Source organism: Megalobrama amblycephala, linkage group LG14 (assembly GCF_018812025.1).
Source record: "Megalobrama amblycephala isolate DHTTF-2021 linkage group LG14, ASM1881202v1, whole genome shotgun sequence".
Classification (NCBI taxonomy): Eukaryota; Metazoa; Chordata; class Actinopteri; order Cypriniformes; family Xenocyprididae; genus Megalobrama; species Megalobrama amblycephala.
The window spans coordinates 23573460-23592960 of record NC_063057.1 but is presented as its reverse complement, the minus strand read 5'-3'; the positions used below and the strand labels follow the sequence as shown (position 1 = coordinate 23592960).

At 40.4% G+C, this 19501-nt stretch overlaps 2 protein-coding genes across 3 annotated transcripts in view; both read right to left on the bottom strand.

Annotated features, from left to right (window-relative positions):
• LOC125244366 lies at positions 1-8685 on the bottom strand (the record flags this gene model as incomplete). The annotated part of the gene is made up of 2 exons (XM_048154456.1): positions 8455-8685; positions 1-516 (listed from the first exon to the last, which is right to left on the bottom strand). Coding segments are annotated over exons 1-2 (747 nt in total), but the record flags the coding sequence as incomplete, so codon positions are not given.
• A 7668-nt stretch (positions 8686-16353) lies between these two features.
• The window catches only part of LOC125244569 (NACHT, LRR and PYD domains-containing protein 3-like), a 62531-nt gene continuing 59383 nt past the window's right edge, over positions 16354-19501 (bottom strand). The window contains exons 9-10 of one of the 2 annotated variants that reach the window (XM_048154659.1): positions 17835-18911; positions 16354-16948 (exon numbers count right to left, since the gene is read on the bottom strand). In XM_048154659.1, coding sequence (XP_048010616.1) covers positions 18394-18911 — 518 coding nt within the window. In that variant the 3' untranslated portion in view covers positions 16354-16948; positions 17835-18393. The remainder of the gene's footprint in view (positions 16949-17834; positions 18912-19501) is intronic. The other variant, XM_048154660.1, reaches the window with a different exon arrangement.

The window sequence follows — 19501 nt, the reverse complement described above, 5'->3', positions numbered from 1 at the left end:
ACTATGTGCCATATTACTAGAGAGAAGAGCAGCACCATCCCGGAACGGATGAATACCATCTCTTTTCAACAGGTCAGGTCTGCCCCAAAAGCTTTTCCAATTGTCTATGAAACCTATATTATTCTGCGGACACCACTTAGACAGCCAGCCATTGAGTGATGATAATCTGCTAACTATCTCATCACTCCTACGAACAGGAAGAGGGCCAGAACAAATTACTTCTCCTGATATTGTACTTGCGAGTTCACACACCTCTTTAATGTTAATTTTAGTGATCTCCGATTGGCGAAGTCGAACATCATTTGTGCCGACGTGAATAATAATTTTAGAGTATTTACGATTAGCATTAGCCAGCACTTTTAAATTTGCTTTGATGTCAGGTGCTCTGGCTCCCGGCAAACATGTGACTATGGTGGCTGGTGTCTCTATTTTCACGTTCCGTGTAATAGAATCGGCAATAACTAGGGCACTTTCAACAGGATTCTCAGTGGGTGCGTCACTGAGTGGGGAGAACCTGTTTGATGTTCTTAATGGAACGGAAGAGTGGTGTTTTCCACGGCTAGGCTGCCTCACCGTTACCCAAGTGCCCTGCTGCGCGGGCTCTACAGCCGGAACCGAACAATGTACAGAGTTCACTAAGCTAGTCACATCCAAAACAGTATCTGAAGCCCCTGCATTCTTACTATCCTCGATTAAAGTTTGGATGCGTGTCTCTAATTCTGAGATTCTCTCTGTCAGCCTGACTATTTCCCTACATTTATGACATGTAAATCCCTCGTCGCTGACAGAGAGAGCTACACTGAACATGTGACAAACTGAACACGAGATAACAGTGGGAAAGGATGACATGACTCACCGTGTTTGTAGACTGATCTGAGTTGGACGTAGGAATGTAGGAAAGCTACATTTTTGTTTTGTAAGGAAAAACAAACTCATTCAAGTGGCAGTGACTGTACTTTTTGGTCTAATCAGTGGGGTGAACCAATTTTACAAACCCGATTCCAAAAAAGTTGGGACACTGTACAAATTGTGAATAAAAAAGGAATGCAATAATTTACAAATCTCATAAACTTACATTTTATTCACAATAGAATATAGATAACATATCAAATGTTGAAAGTGAGACATTTTGAAATGACATGCCAATCATTTTGGATTTCATGAGAGCTACATATTCCAAAAAAGTTGGGACAGGTAGCAGTAAGAGGCCGGAATAGTTAAATGTACATATAAGGAACAGCTGGAGGACAAATTTGCAATTGGCAACATGACTGGGTATAAAAAGAGCCTCTCAGATTGGCAGTGTCTCTTAGAAGTCAAGATGGGCAGAGGATCACCAATTCCCCCAATGCTGTGGTGAAAAATAGTGGAGCAATATCAGAAAGGAGTTTCTCAGAGAAAAACTGCAGAGAGTTTGAAGTTATCATCATCTACAGTGCATAATATCATCCAAAGATTCATAGAATCTGGAACAATCTCTGTGCGTAAGGGTCAAGGCCAGAAAACCATACTGGATGCCCGTGATCTTCGGGCCCTTAGACGGCACTGCATCACATACAGGAATGCTACTGTAATGGAAATCACAACATGGGCTCAGGAATACTTCCAGAAAACATTGTCGGTGAACACAATCCACCATGCCATTCACCGTTGCCGGCTAAAACAATAGGTCAAAAAAGAAGCCATATCTAAACATGATCCAGAAGTGCAGGCGTTTTCTCTGGGCCAAGGCTCATTTAAAATGGACTGTGGCAAAGTGGAAAACTGTTATGTGGTCAGACGAATCAAAATTTGAAGTTCTTTTTGGGAAACTTGGACGCCATGTAATCCAGACTAAAGTGGACAAGGACAACCCAAGTTGTTATCAGCGCTCAGTTCAGAAGCCTGTATATCTGATGGTATGGGGTTGCATGAGTGCGTGTGGCATGGGCAGCTTACACATCTGGAAAGGCACCATCAATGCTGAAAAGTATATCCAAGTTCTAGAACAAAATATGCTCCCATCCAGACATCGTCTCTTTCAGGGAAGACCTTGCATTTTCCAACATGATAATGCCAGACCACATACTGCATCAATTACAACATCATGGCTGCGTAGAAGAAGGATCCGGGTACTGAAATGGCCAGCCTGCAGTCCAGATCTGTCACCCATTGAAAACATTTGGCGCATCATAAAGAGGAAGATGTGACAAAGAAGAACTAAGACAGTTGAGCAACTAAAAGCCTGTATTAGACAAGAATGGGACAACATTCCTATTCCTAAACTTGAGCAACTTGTCTCCTCAGTCCCCAGACGTTTGCAGATTGTTATAAAAAGAAGAGGGGATGCCACACACTGGTAAACATGGCCTTGTTCCAACTTTTTTGAGATGTGTTGATGCCATGAAATTTAAAATCAACTTATTTTTCCCTTAAAATGATAAATTTTCTCAATTTAAACATTTGATATGTCATCTACAGGTGCTGGTCATATAATTAGAATATTGTGAAAAAGTTCATTTTTTTATTGTAAATTATTTTTAAAAATGAAACTTTCATATATTCTAGATTCCCTACATGTAAAGTAAGACATTTCAAAAGTTTTTTTTTTTTTAAATTTTGATGATTAGAGTGTACAGCTCATGAAAGTCCAAAATCCAGTATCTCAAAATATTAGAATATTTCCTAAGATCAATCAAAAAATGGATTTTCAAAACAGAAAAGTTCAAGTTCTTTGAAGTATGTTCATTTGTGCACTCAATATTTGGTCGGCAGCACATATTACAGCAAATGACTTGCTCTAGCACAAATTACTGCATCAGTGAAATGTGGCATGGAAGTGATCAGCCTGTGGCACTGCTGAGGCACTATTGAGCCTTCAGATCCTCTGTACATTGTTGGATCGACTGTTTCTCATCTTTCTCTTGAAAATATCCCATAGATTCAGGGGAAAGGCATGTTGGCTGGCCAATAAAGCACAGTAATATCATGGTCAGCAAACCACTTGGAAGTGGTTTTTGCACTGTGGGCAGGTGCTAAAGTCCTGCTGGAAAAGGAAATCAGCATCTCCATAAAGCTTGTCAGCAGATGGAAGCATAAAGTGCTCCAAAATCTCCTGGAAGATGGCTGCATTGACTTTGCACTTGATAAAACACAATGGACCAACACCAGCAGACGTCACGCCCCCCAAATCATTACTAACTTCAGAAACTTCCCACTAGACTTCAAGCAGCTTGGATTCTGTGCCTCTCCAGTCTTCCTTCAGACTCTGGGACCATGATTTCAACATGAAATGCAAAATTTACTTTTATCTGAAAAGAGGACTTTCGACCACTGTTCACTGTCCAGTTCTTTTTCTCCTTAGCCCAGGTAAGATGCTTCTGACGTTGTTTCTGTTTCAGAAGTGACTTGGTAGTCCTTTTCCTGAAGATGTCCGAGTGTGGTGACTCTTGATGCGCTGACTCTGGCTTCATTCTACTCATTGTGAAGCTCTCCCAAGTGTTTGAATCGGCTTTACTTGACAGTATTCTCAAGCTTGTGGTCATCCCTGTTGCTTGTGCACCTTTGCCTACCCAATTTCTTCCTTCTAGTCAACTTTGCATTTAATATGCTTTGATACATCACTTTGTAAACAGACACCACATTCAGTAATGACCATCTGTGACTTACGCTCTTTGTGGAGGGTGTCAATGATTGTCTCCTGGACCATTGTCAAGTCAGCAGTCTTCCCCATTAGTGTGGTTTCAAAGAACAAGAGATACCCGAAATTTATACTGTAGGGATGGTAATTTAATGAAACTCAAATGTAAATATTCTAATATTTTGAGATACTGGATTTTGGACTTTCATGAGCTGTACGCTCTAATCATCAAAATTTAAAAAAAAAAAAAAAAAACTTTTGAAATATTCAATTCAATTCAATTCAATTCAATGAACTTTATTGTCCCCAATGGGGAAATTTGTCTTGGACTCCAGTGCCCATATACACATACATTGAACAAAGACATAATACGGAATACAAAATACAGAGAGAGAGAGAGAGAGAGAGAAAGAAAAACAAACAAAAAAAAAAAAACATACTACTTATTTAAAAGTCTAATTGACGTTGGTACAAAAGATTTCTTAAAACGATTATATTTGCACATGGGCATCCTGTATCTTTTGCCAGAAGGCAGCTACTCATATTCTGAATTTAAATTATGCGAAGAGTCAGATACAATCTTGGTAGCTACACTGATGACCGACTGCTCATATGAATACTCCAATGAATGGTATTCCCTTTTTCCCATGATTCTCATTGCCATCTTTACCAGACGAGCAAGTTTAGCTTTGGACTGAACTGTGATATTGCCAAACCACACAGTGTATCCATAGTGTATTTGGATTTGCACTTTCAATTACAGCCTGGTAAAAGATGTACATTATTTTCTGTTCTACCCCATACAATCTTAATCTGCGTAAGAAAAGTAACCTCTGTTGCACACGACAACATACACTATCCACATGAAAACCCCAGTTAAGCAAGTTATCCATGTAAACACCCAGATATTTGTAAGAACAAACCTGTCTAATTGGTATGTCATGAATAGATATTGGTGAGTGGTTCCCTATTGACCTCGGGTCAAAAATCATTTCCTCTGTTTTTTTAACATTTATGACAAGATGATTCATGTCACACCAATTCACAAAATGTTTTACCTCTGAATGATACACAGTAAGATCAGTATCATTATACAAGAGGCTAAGCAAAGCTGTATCATCAGAGTATTTAATTATGAGATTACTAGGATCAGAACTTGTACATTCATTTGTATAGAGTGTGAAGAGAATCGGGGAACTAACGCAGCCCTGTGGCACACCTATACTTATCCTTCTAACATTTGATACAGTATGGTTGACCTTTACCTGCTGTGTTTGATTAGTTAAGAACGAATAATACCATTTAATTAAAAAAGGGTTCACACCCCACTGCTTCAGTTTTTTGATTAGACCATTGGGCTTAATTGTGTTAAAAGCGGAGCTAAAATCAACAAATAACAACCGTGCATATGCTTTTGGATTCTCCAGATGTTTCGCTATAGCATTAGTAATAATATTAATAGCATCCTCTGTACCACGACCTTGTTTATAGGCAAACTGAAATGGGTCTAAAACTGATTTAACCTCTGTCTTTAACAAGGACACCATATATCTCTCAAAGCACTTCATGACACATGATGTCAAGGCTATAGGCCTATAATCATTATTTTCCATTGGACTCGACTTTTTTGGTATCGGAACGACAACAGATTTTTTCCAAATATCAGGGACCTTATGACAATCCACAGATCGTTGGAAAATAGGACACCATACATGACTAAGCTCCTCCGCACATGATTTTAAAAGTATGGCTGAAATGCCATCTGGTCCAGTTGACTTTCTTATATTAATCTGATTAAAAAGTGAGCACACCTTTTGAGGGTCAATTATCACTCTGAAGGAAGTATCTACGTTTACAACAGTATCTAAAAAATGTGTACCTTCCTGGGTATAAGCCCGTGTATCAAACCTAAGATAAAACTCATTTAACTCATTTGCCTTTTCAAAGTCATTATTAGTAATGAGGTGCTTACGTCCAGTATTCATATTTGTCATTGCTTTAATTGTGTCCCACATTTTTTTTGATGGTATGGAATTAAAACTCTGCTCCAAAGTGTCCTTGTGTCTTTTTCTAGCAACTCTGAGCATGCCAGTGAGTTCTTTTTGTACCACTCGCAGACCGACCTGGTCTTTCTCCTTAAAAGCTAGTTTCTTTCGATTAATGCATTCTTTAATTTCTTTAGTAATGTATGGCTTGTTATTTAGAAAAACAGTTACACACTTCTTTTCCAAAACGTTATCGGCACAAAACTTAATATACTCAGTCAATGTATCAGTGTCCTCATCAATATCCCCATTCTGTAAAATGTCCCAGTCTGTACACAAGAAACATCCCTTAAGTGTCTCTATGCTATTCTCTGACCACACAGATACAGTCTTTACCTCAGGTTTCTTACTTTTAAAAACAGTTCTATAGGTTGGGATCAGGTGAATCATGTTGTGATCAGAAGTAGATAGCGGGGGCTTTGATTTTGCAATGTAAGCATTTTTGACATTACCATAACATTTATCCAGAATTTTCTTATCCCGAGTCTCACATCTGACATATTGATCATAGCCAGGAAGCATTAATTCTAGCTTACACTGATTAAAATCACCCATAATAAAAACAGGTGCGCATGGTGTTCTTTGTAGCTGGTTCTGAACAGGGGCGTCGGACTGGGGGGGTAAAGGGTACCGAGTACCCAGGGCCCGAGGCAGGGGGGGGGCCCCTTAGAAGTCAGTTTTCTATACATACATATACATGCACTAACATTTGTATAGCATTTATGTACAAATAAAAAAAGTTCCTGTGCAAAGTAAACTTGTAGTTAGGCAATGGTTTGGTATAAAAAAAAAGTCATTTTCATGCTGTGCAGGGCCCCACCACCCCTCTCGAATCAATGTAAATGGTACGACCCGCAGGTCAGGTGCTGCTGCGGACCTGCGGTGAATCAGTTAATGAGACAGGAGCTGGAGTTAGCCGTGATATGAACTAGGAAGACAGGGAAAGAGTCATGTCTTTCCTTAAGAAAGGAAAATCAGGGGCTCAAAAATGAAAAGAAAAGAAGATTAAAGAGAGAAAGGCAAATGAGGGCAAGCAGTTGCTCACTCAGTTTTTTGAAAAGAAAGGTGAGCTCCAAATGCATCATCGAGCATTGACATTGTTTTAACATAAATATCTACTCCAGGTAGAATAGCACACATTTATGTTCGTACTCTATTTGAATAATATACCAATACTTTATAGTATCACACCCTACATAGCGAGCAAACAATATTTCTGGGTAAATAACAGGGAGTGAGAAGCAGACGGAGGCGGAGCTGGGAGCTCAACACACTGCCACTCCAGGCAGCTTGTCTCCTCTTCTGCTGCAGTTCTCCCCAGAGTCAGAAGTTTACATGAAAACACTGTATATTTCCCTCCATTGTCAAAATCTAACACCCGCGAAAACACAGATCGTTAGCGCCTATTTTACTGCATTGTTATGCAAATTAGCTCGCGCACGCTCTTACATTAAGTACAGGATTGTTCTCAGTTTAATGCACATCTTAATGATTGAAAATGACTTATTTTAAAACGTAATTCAAAGACTGAATGTCTAGTTTGGCGGTTAGTGTACCCTGTGATCTATAGTCTGCATTTATTTTAAACAGACAAATAATCAGCAATTAACTTGTACTTAGCTTATACTTTAAAAAAGGTATTGTGACAATAAAGGATATTTTAGCAACCATTTGAAGCCATATATTTCAGTTTCAGACCCTGCAGCAGCAGGCTCCTCATTATGGCCAGGTGAAAGCAGTGACAGTGAGGTGGATGTGACAGTGAGACAAGGTGAGCTTTTAGCGGAATTGCCTGTTTTAACACTTAGTAATTAGTAATTAAATGTTAAGAGGAAATAAGCAAAATGGGTACATTGTTATTGTACACATTTAAACTTTAAAGGGATAGTTCACCCAAAAATGAAAATTCTGTCATCATTTACTCTCCCTCAAGTTTTTCGAAACCTGTATGATTTCCTTTCTTCTGCTAAACACAAAAGAAGATATTTTAAAGAAGGTTGGTAATTAAACAGTTGCTGGTCCCCATTGACTTCCATAGTATTTTTTTTTTCCTACTATGGAAGTCAATGGGGTCCATCAGTCGTTTGGTTACCAACTTTCTTCAAAATATCTTTTGTACACTCCCAGTGACTGTTGCTCGAGGGGAACGTGCTTTCAGTAAACTTAAACTTGTAAAGAACTATTTAAGATCAACAATGCCCCAGGATAGACTGAACAGCCTTGCCATACTCTCTGTAGAAAGTCAGTTGGCCAAAAAACTGGACTTTAAAGACCTGATCAGCAAATTTGCGCATGCACAGACCCGTCAATGGGCATTTAGTAAAAACTGACATTATTTAGTTTGTGTTTATTAATGTTCAGACCAAAGTTTTTTCTCATTTGGTATGGTCATTGTTCATAACTGCTTTACAGTATATTTGATTTACCTGCTAGACCTTTGGTCATCTCAGTAAGTAGTAGTACTTTTGACAATAAAACAAAAATATATTAATCAGAGTGTGGCTTATTTTGTTTACATTTTAAGTGTTTTTATGATAAAAATGCAATACCCCACCCATTGGTATCACTATGGTATTTGGTACGGGGGCCCAGCAAGATGGTTTGTACCCAGGGCCCAAATTTGGTTCTACGCCCCTGGTTCTGAATACAGTCAGCAATTTGCGCCGCTGATTTTGCAGCATTTCCATCAGGAGGGATGTATGCCACACAAAAAATAATGTTCCCAAATTCTCTGGGTAAGTACACAGGTCTCAATGACAGACAGAGTAGTTCCAAATCGGGGTTACAAACCCTCTCCCGCACCGTATATTGAGTACACCAGTCATTCCTGATATAAACAGCAATACCTCCTCCTCTGCACTTCCCAGCCGACTCCGTCCTATCCGAGCGAACGAGGGAAAACCCATCCAGTTCAAATAAGGGGTCAGGGATGTCTTGATTTAGCCATGTCTCCGTTAGCGCCACAATGCCAGCTTCACGGTACTCGTAGCACACCTTGGCGTTAATGCGAAGCTCATCCATTTTCCTTCTCAGGGAACGCACATTCCCCATAACAACCGAAGGAAGCGGAGGCCTGCTGCCTCTCCTCCTGACGCGTTGTCGTATTCCTCCTCTTCTACCCCTCTTTCGTGAACGCTTCCGACGAAATAACTGCTCTTCCACTGCCACGGTAAAGTCTACCGCTGAGGTAATCCCTTTTGAGCGAAGAGACAACAATGCGTCTCTTGTGTAGATAAGCGGCAGCAAACTTCCATCCTTCACACTCTTCGGCGTGGCGCAACATCTTTCACCAAGTCCAATTATAATCAACCCCAAAAGAAAAAGGGCAACAGCTTTTGTCATCCAGGCCATCATAATGCCTACAACGCCTAATATAAAAACAATTTAAAAGGAACCATTTACAAACACTTTACAAACTTAAAAACAAAACGAACAAACACACAATCAGTGTAGTGTAACAGCAGCACCTGAGTCCGGGTCGCCAGCTGAGCAGCGCCACCGGAAGTTGAAGCTTCCCTACATGTAAAGTAAATATTTTACTTTACATGTAGGGAATCTAGAATATATGAAAGTTTCATTTTTAAAAATAATTTACAATAAAAAAATGAACTTTTTCACGATATTCTAATTATATGACCAGCACCTGTATGTTGTATTCTGAATAAAATTTTGAAAATTTAAATTCCACATCATTGCATTCTGTTTTTATTCACAATTTGTACAGTGTCCCAACTTTTTTGGAATCGGGTTTGTATAGGGGTGTCGCAATATACTAGTATTGAAGATAACCGTGATATACAAAGCATGAAATATCGATATTGTGTTAATTTAAGGTGTGACAATATACCGGTATTGGTGATAACCACAATATTTAAAATATTGAAGAAGAAGATGCAGGAGGGAGAGTGAGAGCATGCAGTTAAAGATACACGATACAACGAGTTTTTGTCATATCATATTAGAAGATGTAATTATATTACAATATCACACGAGCAAGAGTGCCGTTTCCCCCAAATCAGCACAAATGCAATGTTCCTTCAACTTATTACAGTTTTTCTCAATTGTTTACACACAAATATTGGTACTTGAGACATGTGTATGTATGTATGTATATATATATGTATGTATGTGTATATATATATATATATATATATATATATGTATACTGTATGTATATGTATGTATATATATATATATATATATATACTACAAATATTTTACAACACACTTATGTATGTACTGTCTGTAGTAAGTGTAACACTGAACCAAATAAAGACCAAAGTCATTATGATGAATGGATAAGTGTTTTCCATTCATCATAGTGTTTTACATAGAGCACATCAGTGTTCAACTGGTTCTTATAAATGTCTATTCATATGATGGTTTGTGTGTGTCATTTGAAAACAAAATACCATTTTGAGAAGAAAGAACATTGTTTTGAATGTAAAGTTTCATTTTGCAGGAGAATTGAGGGGTTTTGCCCATTGTGTGTGTTTTTTGATTTGTGTGTAGAGTTCTGAGAGTATGAGGCATGCTTTCAGAAAATGTGTGTAAACAATCAAGAAAAACTGTAAATGAACATCGTTACATTTTAGACACAGTATTGTTAATATTGTTTTTTTTTTTTTGATTGTTTGTTTTCCTTTATTTCGCCAACGAAAATTTCAGAATTATGAACAGCAGAACAGAGCCCCCGTGCAACAGAAATGATTTTGTTATAATGACTGAATCCGTATGAACGAATTAATCCAAGCTTCGTTCCTGAACAAATCGGTTGACTCACTTACTCATTAAGACAGTGACTTGCTGCCACCTACTGTAAATGCTGTGTAAATATATTAATGCCACTCCTCATTCTGTCACCTCTGTATTGCAAAGATGGATTTTGTTGATAATGATTTCATTTGATTGATAACAGCCATAATGTATAGGCTATTATGCTAGTATTAATTTTTATTTCTTCAGGTCTTAAAAGCCTTAAATCTGACTTTTAAAAATGTGCAGCAACCCTGAAAGAGTTGTTTCTAGTGGCATATTATATTGAGTTTATCTACTGAATTTGCCGTTTCAAAAATATTATTGCTCTAGAAACAGAATAGCCCATTATTTAATAGGTAGAATTTTAAATTGTGTATAATTTTTATAGTCTATTTAAAATACATGAATGATGACGCAGTCGTCTGGGCGGAAGTTTGATACCACGACTCCGCCTCCGGGCTCCACTGACGATTCCTTCTGCTCATGCCCAGGCTCCAAACTTTTATTTTTTTTTGACGTATTGCGTAACGTGTCAGCGCCCATTCGTCGGCCCATTTTGGCTTCAGTTCATTACTATGGAAGGAAGCGCCGTTGCATCGTCCATCTTTTTTTACAGTTTATGCTCGACACAAGCAGCTGCTTCCCTCTCCTCATCCACATCGTCTTCCACAGGTGGTACAAGGTAAGTATTATGTTCCTTTTTTGACAAATTTTTCAGTTCCCTTGATTCCTCCCTCCTGTGTATTTGATTGTATTCTTCCCTTACAGGTACTCGCTCAGGTAGATGGCTATTCCCCGTTTCCGTCCAGCTGACTGGGATTCTCACCCAGTATCCTCCTCCGCTACTTTCTTCATCTGAGTCTGTCGTGTCACTGTCCCTGATGCTTCATTGTTGGGTCTCTGACTTCTTGTCTTTCTCTGTTTTCCAGGTCATCATGGGAGCTGCCACAGGTAAGTTATTGACCAGCAGTAGTATGTTCCGGTGCAGCGTCCTGGTATTATTACGGTCTCCATTCTCAGGATAAACTACATAGACTGGGTTATCAGAGACTTGAACCTTCACCATGTAGACCACTTTTTCCCAGTAGGATCGTAACTTCCCTGGACCCCCTCGTTCTCCAAGGTTTCTGACAAGTACTCTGTCTCCCGCTTTCAGTACCACTCCTCTGGCTTTTCGATCGTATTGAGCCTTCCCTCTCGCACTTGATTGACGACTGTTTCCTTCAGCGATCTTGTATGCCTCTGCCATATGTGCCACGCACTGATTAGCATACCACTTTGGTGTAACTCCATCCGTTGGCTCCACCAGGCCAAAGGTCAGGTCAACTGTAAGTTGAGGATGCCGCCCGTACAACAGGTAAAAGGGAGAATACCCAGTAGACTCGTGCCGTGTGCAGTTGTAGGCATGTACGATTTGAAGTAAGTGCTCTTTCCACCTTTCTTTTTCTTTGTCTGCCAGTGTCTTCAACATCTGTAATAGAGTCCGATTGAACCTCTCCACTGGGGTCCCATAGGGGGTTGTATGGTGATGTCGAGAGTGGCCGATTCCAGCAAACTTTTGGAGAGTGCGAAAAAGTTTGTTCTCAAACTCACGGCCCTGGTCATGATTTAACTTGGCCGGATATCCAAAGCACGGAATGTAATCTTGGGACAAGCGTTCAGCTGCAGTCCGCCCTGACTTGTTCTTGGTTGGGTAAGCTTGGGTGAACCTTGTGAAATGGTCCATGATGACCAGGATATATTCACAGATCGGCTCAAGGTGCAGGTAGTCAATGCAGACCAGTTCCATAGGTGAGTGTGTTGTGATGCTATCCATGGGTGCTCGAACATGTACAGTTGGTTTCTTTTGTTTTATACACGAGCACTTTCTGGTCACATATTCTTTCTTTTCAACTTTCATGTATGTAGTAGAACCGTTCACCCACCAGGCTCAGCACTCGCTCTGTACCCACGTGTCCCATTTTGTCATGGAGGTGCTCGAGTGCCAGCTTTTTGTACTTGCTCGGCAAGACCAGCTGTTTTCTCTCCCTCGTTCTTCGATATAAGAGTCCTCCCTCAAGATGTATCTTGTTCCACTCATACATCAGCTTTCTGCTGGTTCCTGTCAAACCTACCTTCAACTTGTCTGTGAGAGTGACACCATCCTCCTTCCATTGTCTCACTTGAGAGATTACAGAATCTTCTTTCTGGGCTTGAATCAGTTCATCTGGTCCTATTGTCGTCAACCAGATGGTAGGTTGATGTGGTTTATCCTCCCCAGTAGACATATACAGAGCAGCGTCCTAGGCCACGTCCTTCATCTTTGATGCATGACTGCCCTCCCATGCTACTTGTATTGCCCCCGCGGGTAGCTCTTCTGTGCACTCTATTGCATATACTTCAATGTCCAGAGGAAAATGAGACAAGGTATCTGTGTCGATGTTGACTTTCCCTGGTCGGTACTTTACATCGAACAGGAAGTTCGGATATGCCAGTATAGGTGGGCTTGCTAACATACCAATTAATTCTTCCAGGATCTGTTGGTGGTCTTCTTGTCCATTCTACTGGAGTTCTGGAGGGAACTTGTGGGCCTTTAGCTTTCTTCTTGCTGTGAGTATCCCGTGTTGTCCCAGGCTTGGCCTGCAGCAGCTCGTACAAGGGTTTTGCTACCCTGGAGAAGTCTTGAATGAAGGCACGGTAGTAGCTGAGGAACCCGAGCAGCCTCCTTACATCACCCACTGTCTGAGGAGTCCTGGTCGTTAAGGATCTGACAGCCTCCAGGTCATTAGGATCTATCCGAACTCCTTTGGTTGACACCCGCCATCCGATGTACCTGACTTCACTCCGGAACAGTTCACACTTTTCAGGTTTCAGCTTTACAACACTCTATGGAGAGTATCCGTAGTAAGGACCTCGCATAGCATAAGATGTCATCTAGATATGGGATACAGCACTCATCCCTGAGCGAATCAAGCATTCCTTCCATACTGCGCTAGAAGGCATCAGGCGCATTGGACAATCCAAAGGGGATCCGGACCCACTCATACAGCCCCCAGGGTGTTATGAATGGTGTCATGTGTCTGGATCCTTCTGCTATGTACCCCTGGTGGTACGCTTTGCCTTGGTCGAAAATGCTGAACCAAGAGTAACCCCCAAGAGTGTCAAATAGATCCTGATTCCTAGGCAATGGATGACGGTCAGGGATGGTTTTCCTGTTCAGGAGACGGTAATCAACACAAAGCCTCAGCTTGCCATCTTTCTTGTGGACACAGACAACTGGAGCAGAGTGTGGTGACTTTGATTTAATGATCCATCCTTTTGCTAGAAGTTCTTGTATGTAGCTTTTCACCTCGTTAAACAAGGGTTTTGGGACTGAGGAATATGTCCTCTGAACTGGGATGTCATCCTTAAGTGTGATTGGCATCTGCAAGCTGGGAATGCATCCAATGTCATTGACATCTCTGCTAAAAGCACCAGACTCCTCATACAACATTCTTTGAACTACCTCTCGTTGGCCTTCTTCCAGATGGTCCAGGTTGACAGGTGGGTGCCTCATCTTTTCGAGTGGTTGCAGTTTGGATCGTTGCTGTCTGCCTCGGCTCACTTGTTTTTCCAGTCTCCACTAATATCCTTTCAATCTGTTGTAAAGTTCCAATCACTGTGCCACGGGGCAGGGTCACATCAACCACTGTGTTATTTCCAATGGGTATGGAAACACAAGGGTCACTTTGGGGTTGTATTTCTAAGAGTCCCTCTCCAAAGTCCAACAATCTTAAACTATCACTATTTTCATGAGGCTCAAACAGGACCACAGAGTCAGACTGTGCCATCTTTAAAGGGATTCTGCACTTCACCCAAGCCACCTGTCCTGCCCAGATAACTACCACTCTCTGACCAACCTTCAAGTGCCCATCTCCATCATCATCTTCAGCAGCTTGGATCACCTTGCCTAAGTTTGTGCCTTTTCACGAGGGATATCAATAGCTCCAGCCAGTAGTGAGGTAAGTGTTGGCATTAGTTGCTCAGACTGCCCCTGAATTAGTTCTTCAATTAAGTTGAAACCCAGTAGTGGTCTCCCAATGGGCATTTTACTCACCAGAAATGGGCCATTAATAGATAAACTTGGGTCCTCATTTCCTAGCAGGTTGACTGTGATGACTGTCCAACCGTCAAATGGGATAACGTCTCCTTTTACAGCTGGCAGAGCATTGGCAGCCCTCTTCAGTTCATGTTGGCATGGAATGTTGTATGTCGTCTACCATGCTGGTTAGAGCATCAATCCTGGCAGTAAGATGCTTAATCGGATCATCGGATCAACTTTTTGTGCAGCAGAACCTTTTGCAGCTTTCACATCGTTGTCTGTTTCACCGCTAACTTGGGCACTACTAGCCATCGATGGTTTCGCTCTGGTTGGTAGGCCCAGTTGCCGCAGCCTCTCCTTCTCATCACCTGTGATCTTCATAACGTGCCTGAGGATAGCATCGTCAGTTACATCACTATCGGCTAACAAGGGTTTCAGCTCACTATGAATATCTTTACAACGATGGCTTAGTCCCTGGTAGACAGTGTGTAAGAACACATCCTGTACAGTAGCTGCACTATACTTCCTGTCTGAGTCAGCTTGTTTTGCAGCAAAGGGTATTTTTTGTTTCAACCCCATGACTCTGTATAAGAACTGCTGAGAGGTTTCATGTTCACTCTGCTTGGTGCACATCAGTTCTTGGAACAGCTCTGTGCTATTTCGGTCCCCCAAGTGTGATTGTAAGAACCCTTTTAGCTCAGCTACAGTCATGTCATCTTTGTTCATCAGCATATCTTTAAAAATGTCTGGCTTGATAATTCGCAACACCTCTGACAACATCGGCATTGTTGAAGTTCTCTTTTAGGCTGCTGTCTATTTGCCTGCACACATTGTTGAACGTGATGTCTGACGAGTGATCTCCAATCTGGCCTCCATGTATCTTAAACTCATGTATCTTAATGAAACCCAACCACAGGGAATGCAAAGTCATTAGCTACACATTTGGGCTGCTCAGTCTGGTTCACATCTGCTGTAGTGGCGCCCCCTTGTGCTAAAGTTTGAGTCAAGTTAGTGTTCTGGGTCGGTGTCATGTACTGGTGGATTTTTCTGCCAATTTCTTCATACTCTGCTAGCATTTTATGTATTTCTGTGTTTGTTTCAGGTATGGCCCCCTTAAAGGGATAGTTCACCCAAAAATGAAAATTTGATGTTTATCTGCTTACCCCCAGGGCATCCAAGATGTAGGTGACTTTTTTTTCTTCAGTCGAACACAAATTATGATTTTTAACTGCAACCGCTGCCGTCTGTCAGTCAAATAATAGCAGTGATTGGGAATTTGAACAATAAGAGTCGAAAAAACTTCCATAGACAAATCCAAATTAAACCCTGCGGCTCGTGACGGCACATTGATGTCCTAAGACACGAAACGATCGGTTTGTGTGAGAAACCGAACAGTATTTATATAATTTTTTACCTCTAATACACCACTATGTCCAACTCCGTTCAGCTTCTGGCTAGTGAGGTCTGATCGCGCTCTGACAACGGAAGTGATGTCTCGCGCTCATTGAAGTATATGGGCGAGACATCACTTCCGTCACCAGAACGCGTTTTTTGACCTCACTAACAGGAAGCTGAACGAAGTTGGACATAGTGGTGTATTAGAGGTAAAAATTATATAAATAATGTTCGGTTTCTCGCACAAACCGATCGTTTCGTGTCTTAGGACATTAATGTGTCGTCACGAGCCGCAGGTTTTAATTTTGATTTGTCTAAGCAAGTTTTATTTACTGTTATAGTTGAAGTTCCCATCTACTGCTATTATTTGACTGACAGACGGCAGCGGTTGCAGTTAAAAATCATAATTTGCGTTCGACTGAAGAAAAAAAGTCACCTACATCTTGGATGCACTGGGGGTAAGCAGATAAACATCAAATTTTCATTTTTGGGTGAACTATCCCTTTAACATTCCCTGAGTCAGGTGCAACATGTTGTGGTGTCTGATAAGTGTCATGAGTGGTGGGTGATTGTAACACATGTGTAGGGTGAGTGTTTGTATCAACATCAGATGTAGTTGTGCAAATCTGTTTTGCTGATTTTACCATCTCTTGCAATGACAACAGTTCACTCATACTTTGGTCCTTAGTCTTTAGCAAAAGTTCACTGGACATGAATGCATTGATATGGTCAAAACAAACCCCACTGTCATCCAGATCCAGTTCACTGGCGCCATGTCTAGGTGTTGACCTGATAACCTTGGCAATGCGGAACAGTTCGTCAACAGGTAAGGAAATTAACTCTCTCTTGATGTCCCACACCAGCTGCTTCCTTGAAAGATCTGCCATTATGTCACCCTCTGTTGTCCCTTCTGTGATAGCCTCGACCTCAGGATAAATACAGCGCTCACAGATTGCCTGGCACACACCCTCTTGTCTCATTGCTCCGATCACATGGAGTGGATCCCGGATGAGCCCCCAAGAATCTGTTGTAGGCCCCGCCTCCGGAGACCCGTCAGACAGATTACTATACCTGTAAAAACAGGATAAAATGAAAAGATTGAGAGAGTCGTGTCTGCTCCTTCACAGCTCCTCTGTTGGTATGAGAAAGCATGCACAGTTCACCAGTCCATTCGCGACTCCCGGGCTAGAATATCAAAATAAGAGTCATTTTTTTTCTGTTCATATAAACAATATACATTTGTGTTTTTACACAAATAATGTAATCATTGAACTTATAAAATATACAGATTTCAGAGAAAAGGGAAAAAAAACCCACAATTTTATACATACTTTGTATCACAAATACTTATAAATACTTTATAAGGAGATAAGAGAAAAAGCCATCAAAACTTTTCTGAAGACAGTTCCCTTCAGAGACACATTCATATCAACATATCAATCCAATATTTATATTGTTCTTCCTATATTTGGCGTACAGTGAGATTGTGTATGTATAGTATTTTCTCTGTGGCACATCTGTTCTCCTCTTTTTGTGCGTTCGCCTGTGTTAACTTCCTGTTTACAGACATTATACTGTTCTCTTCATATGTTTTGCTTTCCAAGCATGAAATATAAATAAACAGCAAGCCAAACTCTGTTCAAGAGCCAGGATATGAGCGCCTTGCTCCTTTAATATTCCAATTTGTGGTTTACACAGGCAAACTCAATGGCCATTGAACTGAGTAAAACTGTAAATTAAATAAAAGAAATAAGGAAAAAAATACTACAATCAAAATGAATTTATGCTTATTAACAGTGCAATGAGTGAAATGTATATAGATACATCGCTAACTCAGGTTAGAAGCATTATCAATGCACCACGTTAGCACTGATCGCCAAAAACAAACTTTTTTGATTATATCACGTTAAACTCTTGCAACATATATTAAACAGATGGATGATTAAAATAAACTTACAGCCATTGCTTTCGACAGGGTTTAGAAGGATGATGGAATCAGATGCAACAAAAACATGTTAACAGTTTGCTGCGCCATAAGCTTGCTATTTCCTGTTACCCAATGTGCGGTGCTCGTGGAAACATATCAAAATAAAAGTCCTCACATAGGAACTTGCATAATAGTGACAGATAAAATGAAACTTATAAAGAATATTAAACAATCATGAAAATATAATGTTTATATATGCAAATGTCCATCACAAATTATGCACAGCCTCTAACAGAGGCAGCAGAGGCAGAACACACAAATTACATTTTAGGAAATTATTACAGCATCTTGTTTGCCAGCCCGGAATAAAGATAGACCAAAAAATATAAAAATACAATATTATGACAAAGGTGTTTGTGACACGAGACAAATGGTGATTTTGAGATGTGTTGAAAAAACTGTAAATATAAGTGTTCATCGTCTTTATGTGTTGAGCCTCTTATTTTGGATCATCTAGTCAAGTGTGACAGTCACTGATTCATCATGAGCTCAAAGCATTATGGGTATAATCTCTCTACAGTCTGATTCATCAACACAGTTTCACTGATGATCGAGAATAAACCCCAAACCCAGGATAGAGCGGTTGAGTGAATGTGGTCTGGACTGTGTGGATGAGGATCATTGTGTCTCCAGAGACGCTGTAGAAGGACAGAGTTCCTGCTCTGTGATCCACATACACTCCGATTCTACGGCTGATGGGCTTTACAGGGAGTTCAGTCCGTATGTCATTGTGTATGAATGAGTAACTGGAGGAAGAGCAGATCAAACTCCAGGACTGATCATTACATCCAAACACACACTCTTTACCCTTCCTGCTGATGCTCTTATATGACACTGATATACACACATTATTCCCCTTCCACTCAATCTCCCAGTAACAGCGTCCACTCATACTCTCTCTACACAACACCTGATGATAATAATCAAATCTATCTGGATGATCAGGATACGGCTGCACTGTGTCAGTGAATTTAATCATTCTGTTCTTCTCAGACAGACGGAGGAGTTTATTAACTGTGTTCAGATCCAGAGTGAACTGATGGGAATCTGATGGAGATAAAACACATCAGTGTATCATTTATTACAGAAACTTTCTATCTTCAGTTCAGATCTGACTAGTTAATCTAGGATTTTTCACAAATTTGTATTACAGAAGCAAATATTACAGTTTATTTCGATTGCTAAATCATGGATCTTTCTCATCTTATTTGCAAATGCTTAAACACAGCAAGCCAGAAATGAAGACCGAATGTTACAATCATTAAATATAGTATAAAACCTTTACTTCTGCAACAACAGCAGCTCAAAACTATTAAAAATATATATATAACAATTACTGAAACAATTGATGAGCATTTTTAATGATCAGATCACTGAAATCTTGAGAAAAATATTCTAGTCTCAGTTGGAGGCATAGTCAGAATAAGACTGAATTAGATATGATCAGTGTGAAATAATATCTGGGTAAGGGAGAGGAATAGATGAAGGAGGAGAAGAGAAGTTGGATCAAGGACAAGGGAGAAGAAGAGGAATGGGAGAGGAGGAAGAATGTGTGCTGGATTGAGCATCTCTATGGTTTTCCCCCTCACACATGTAGAACCTATGAAAGCTTATTTCTGCCATGAATAGAAAATAAA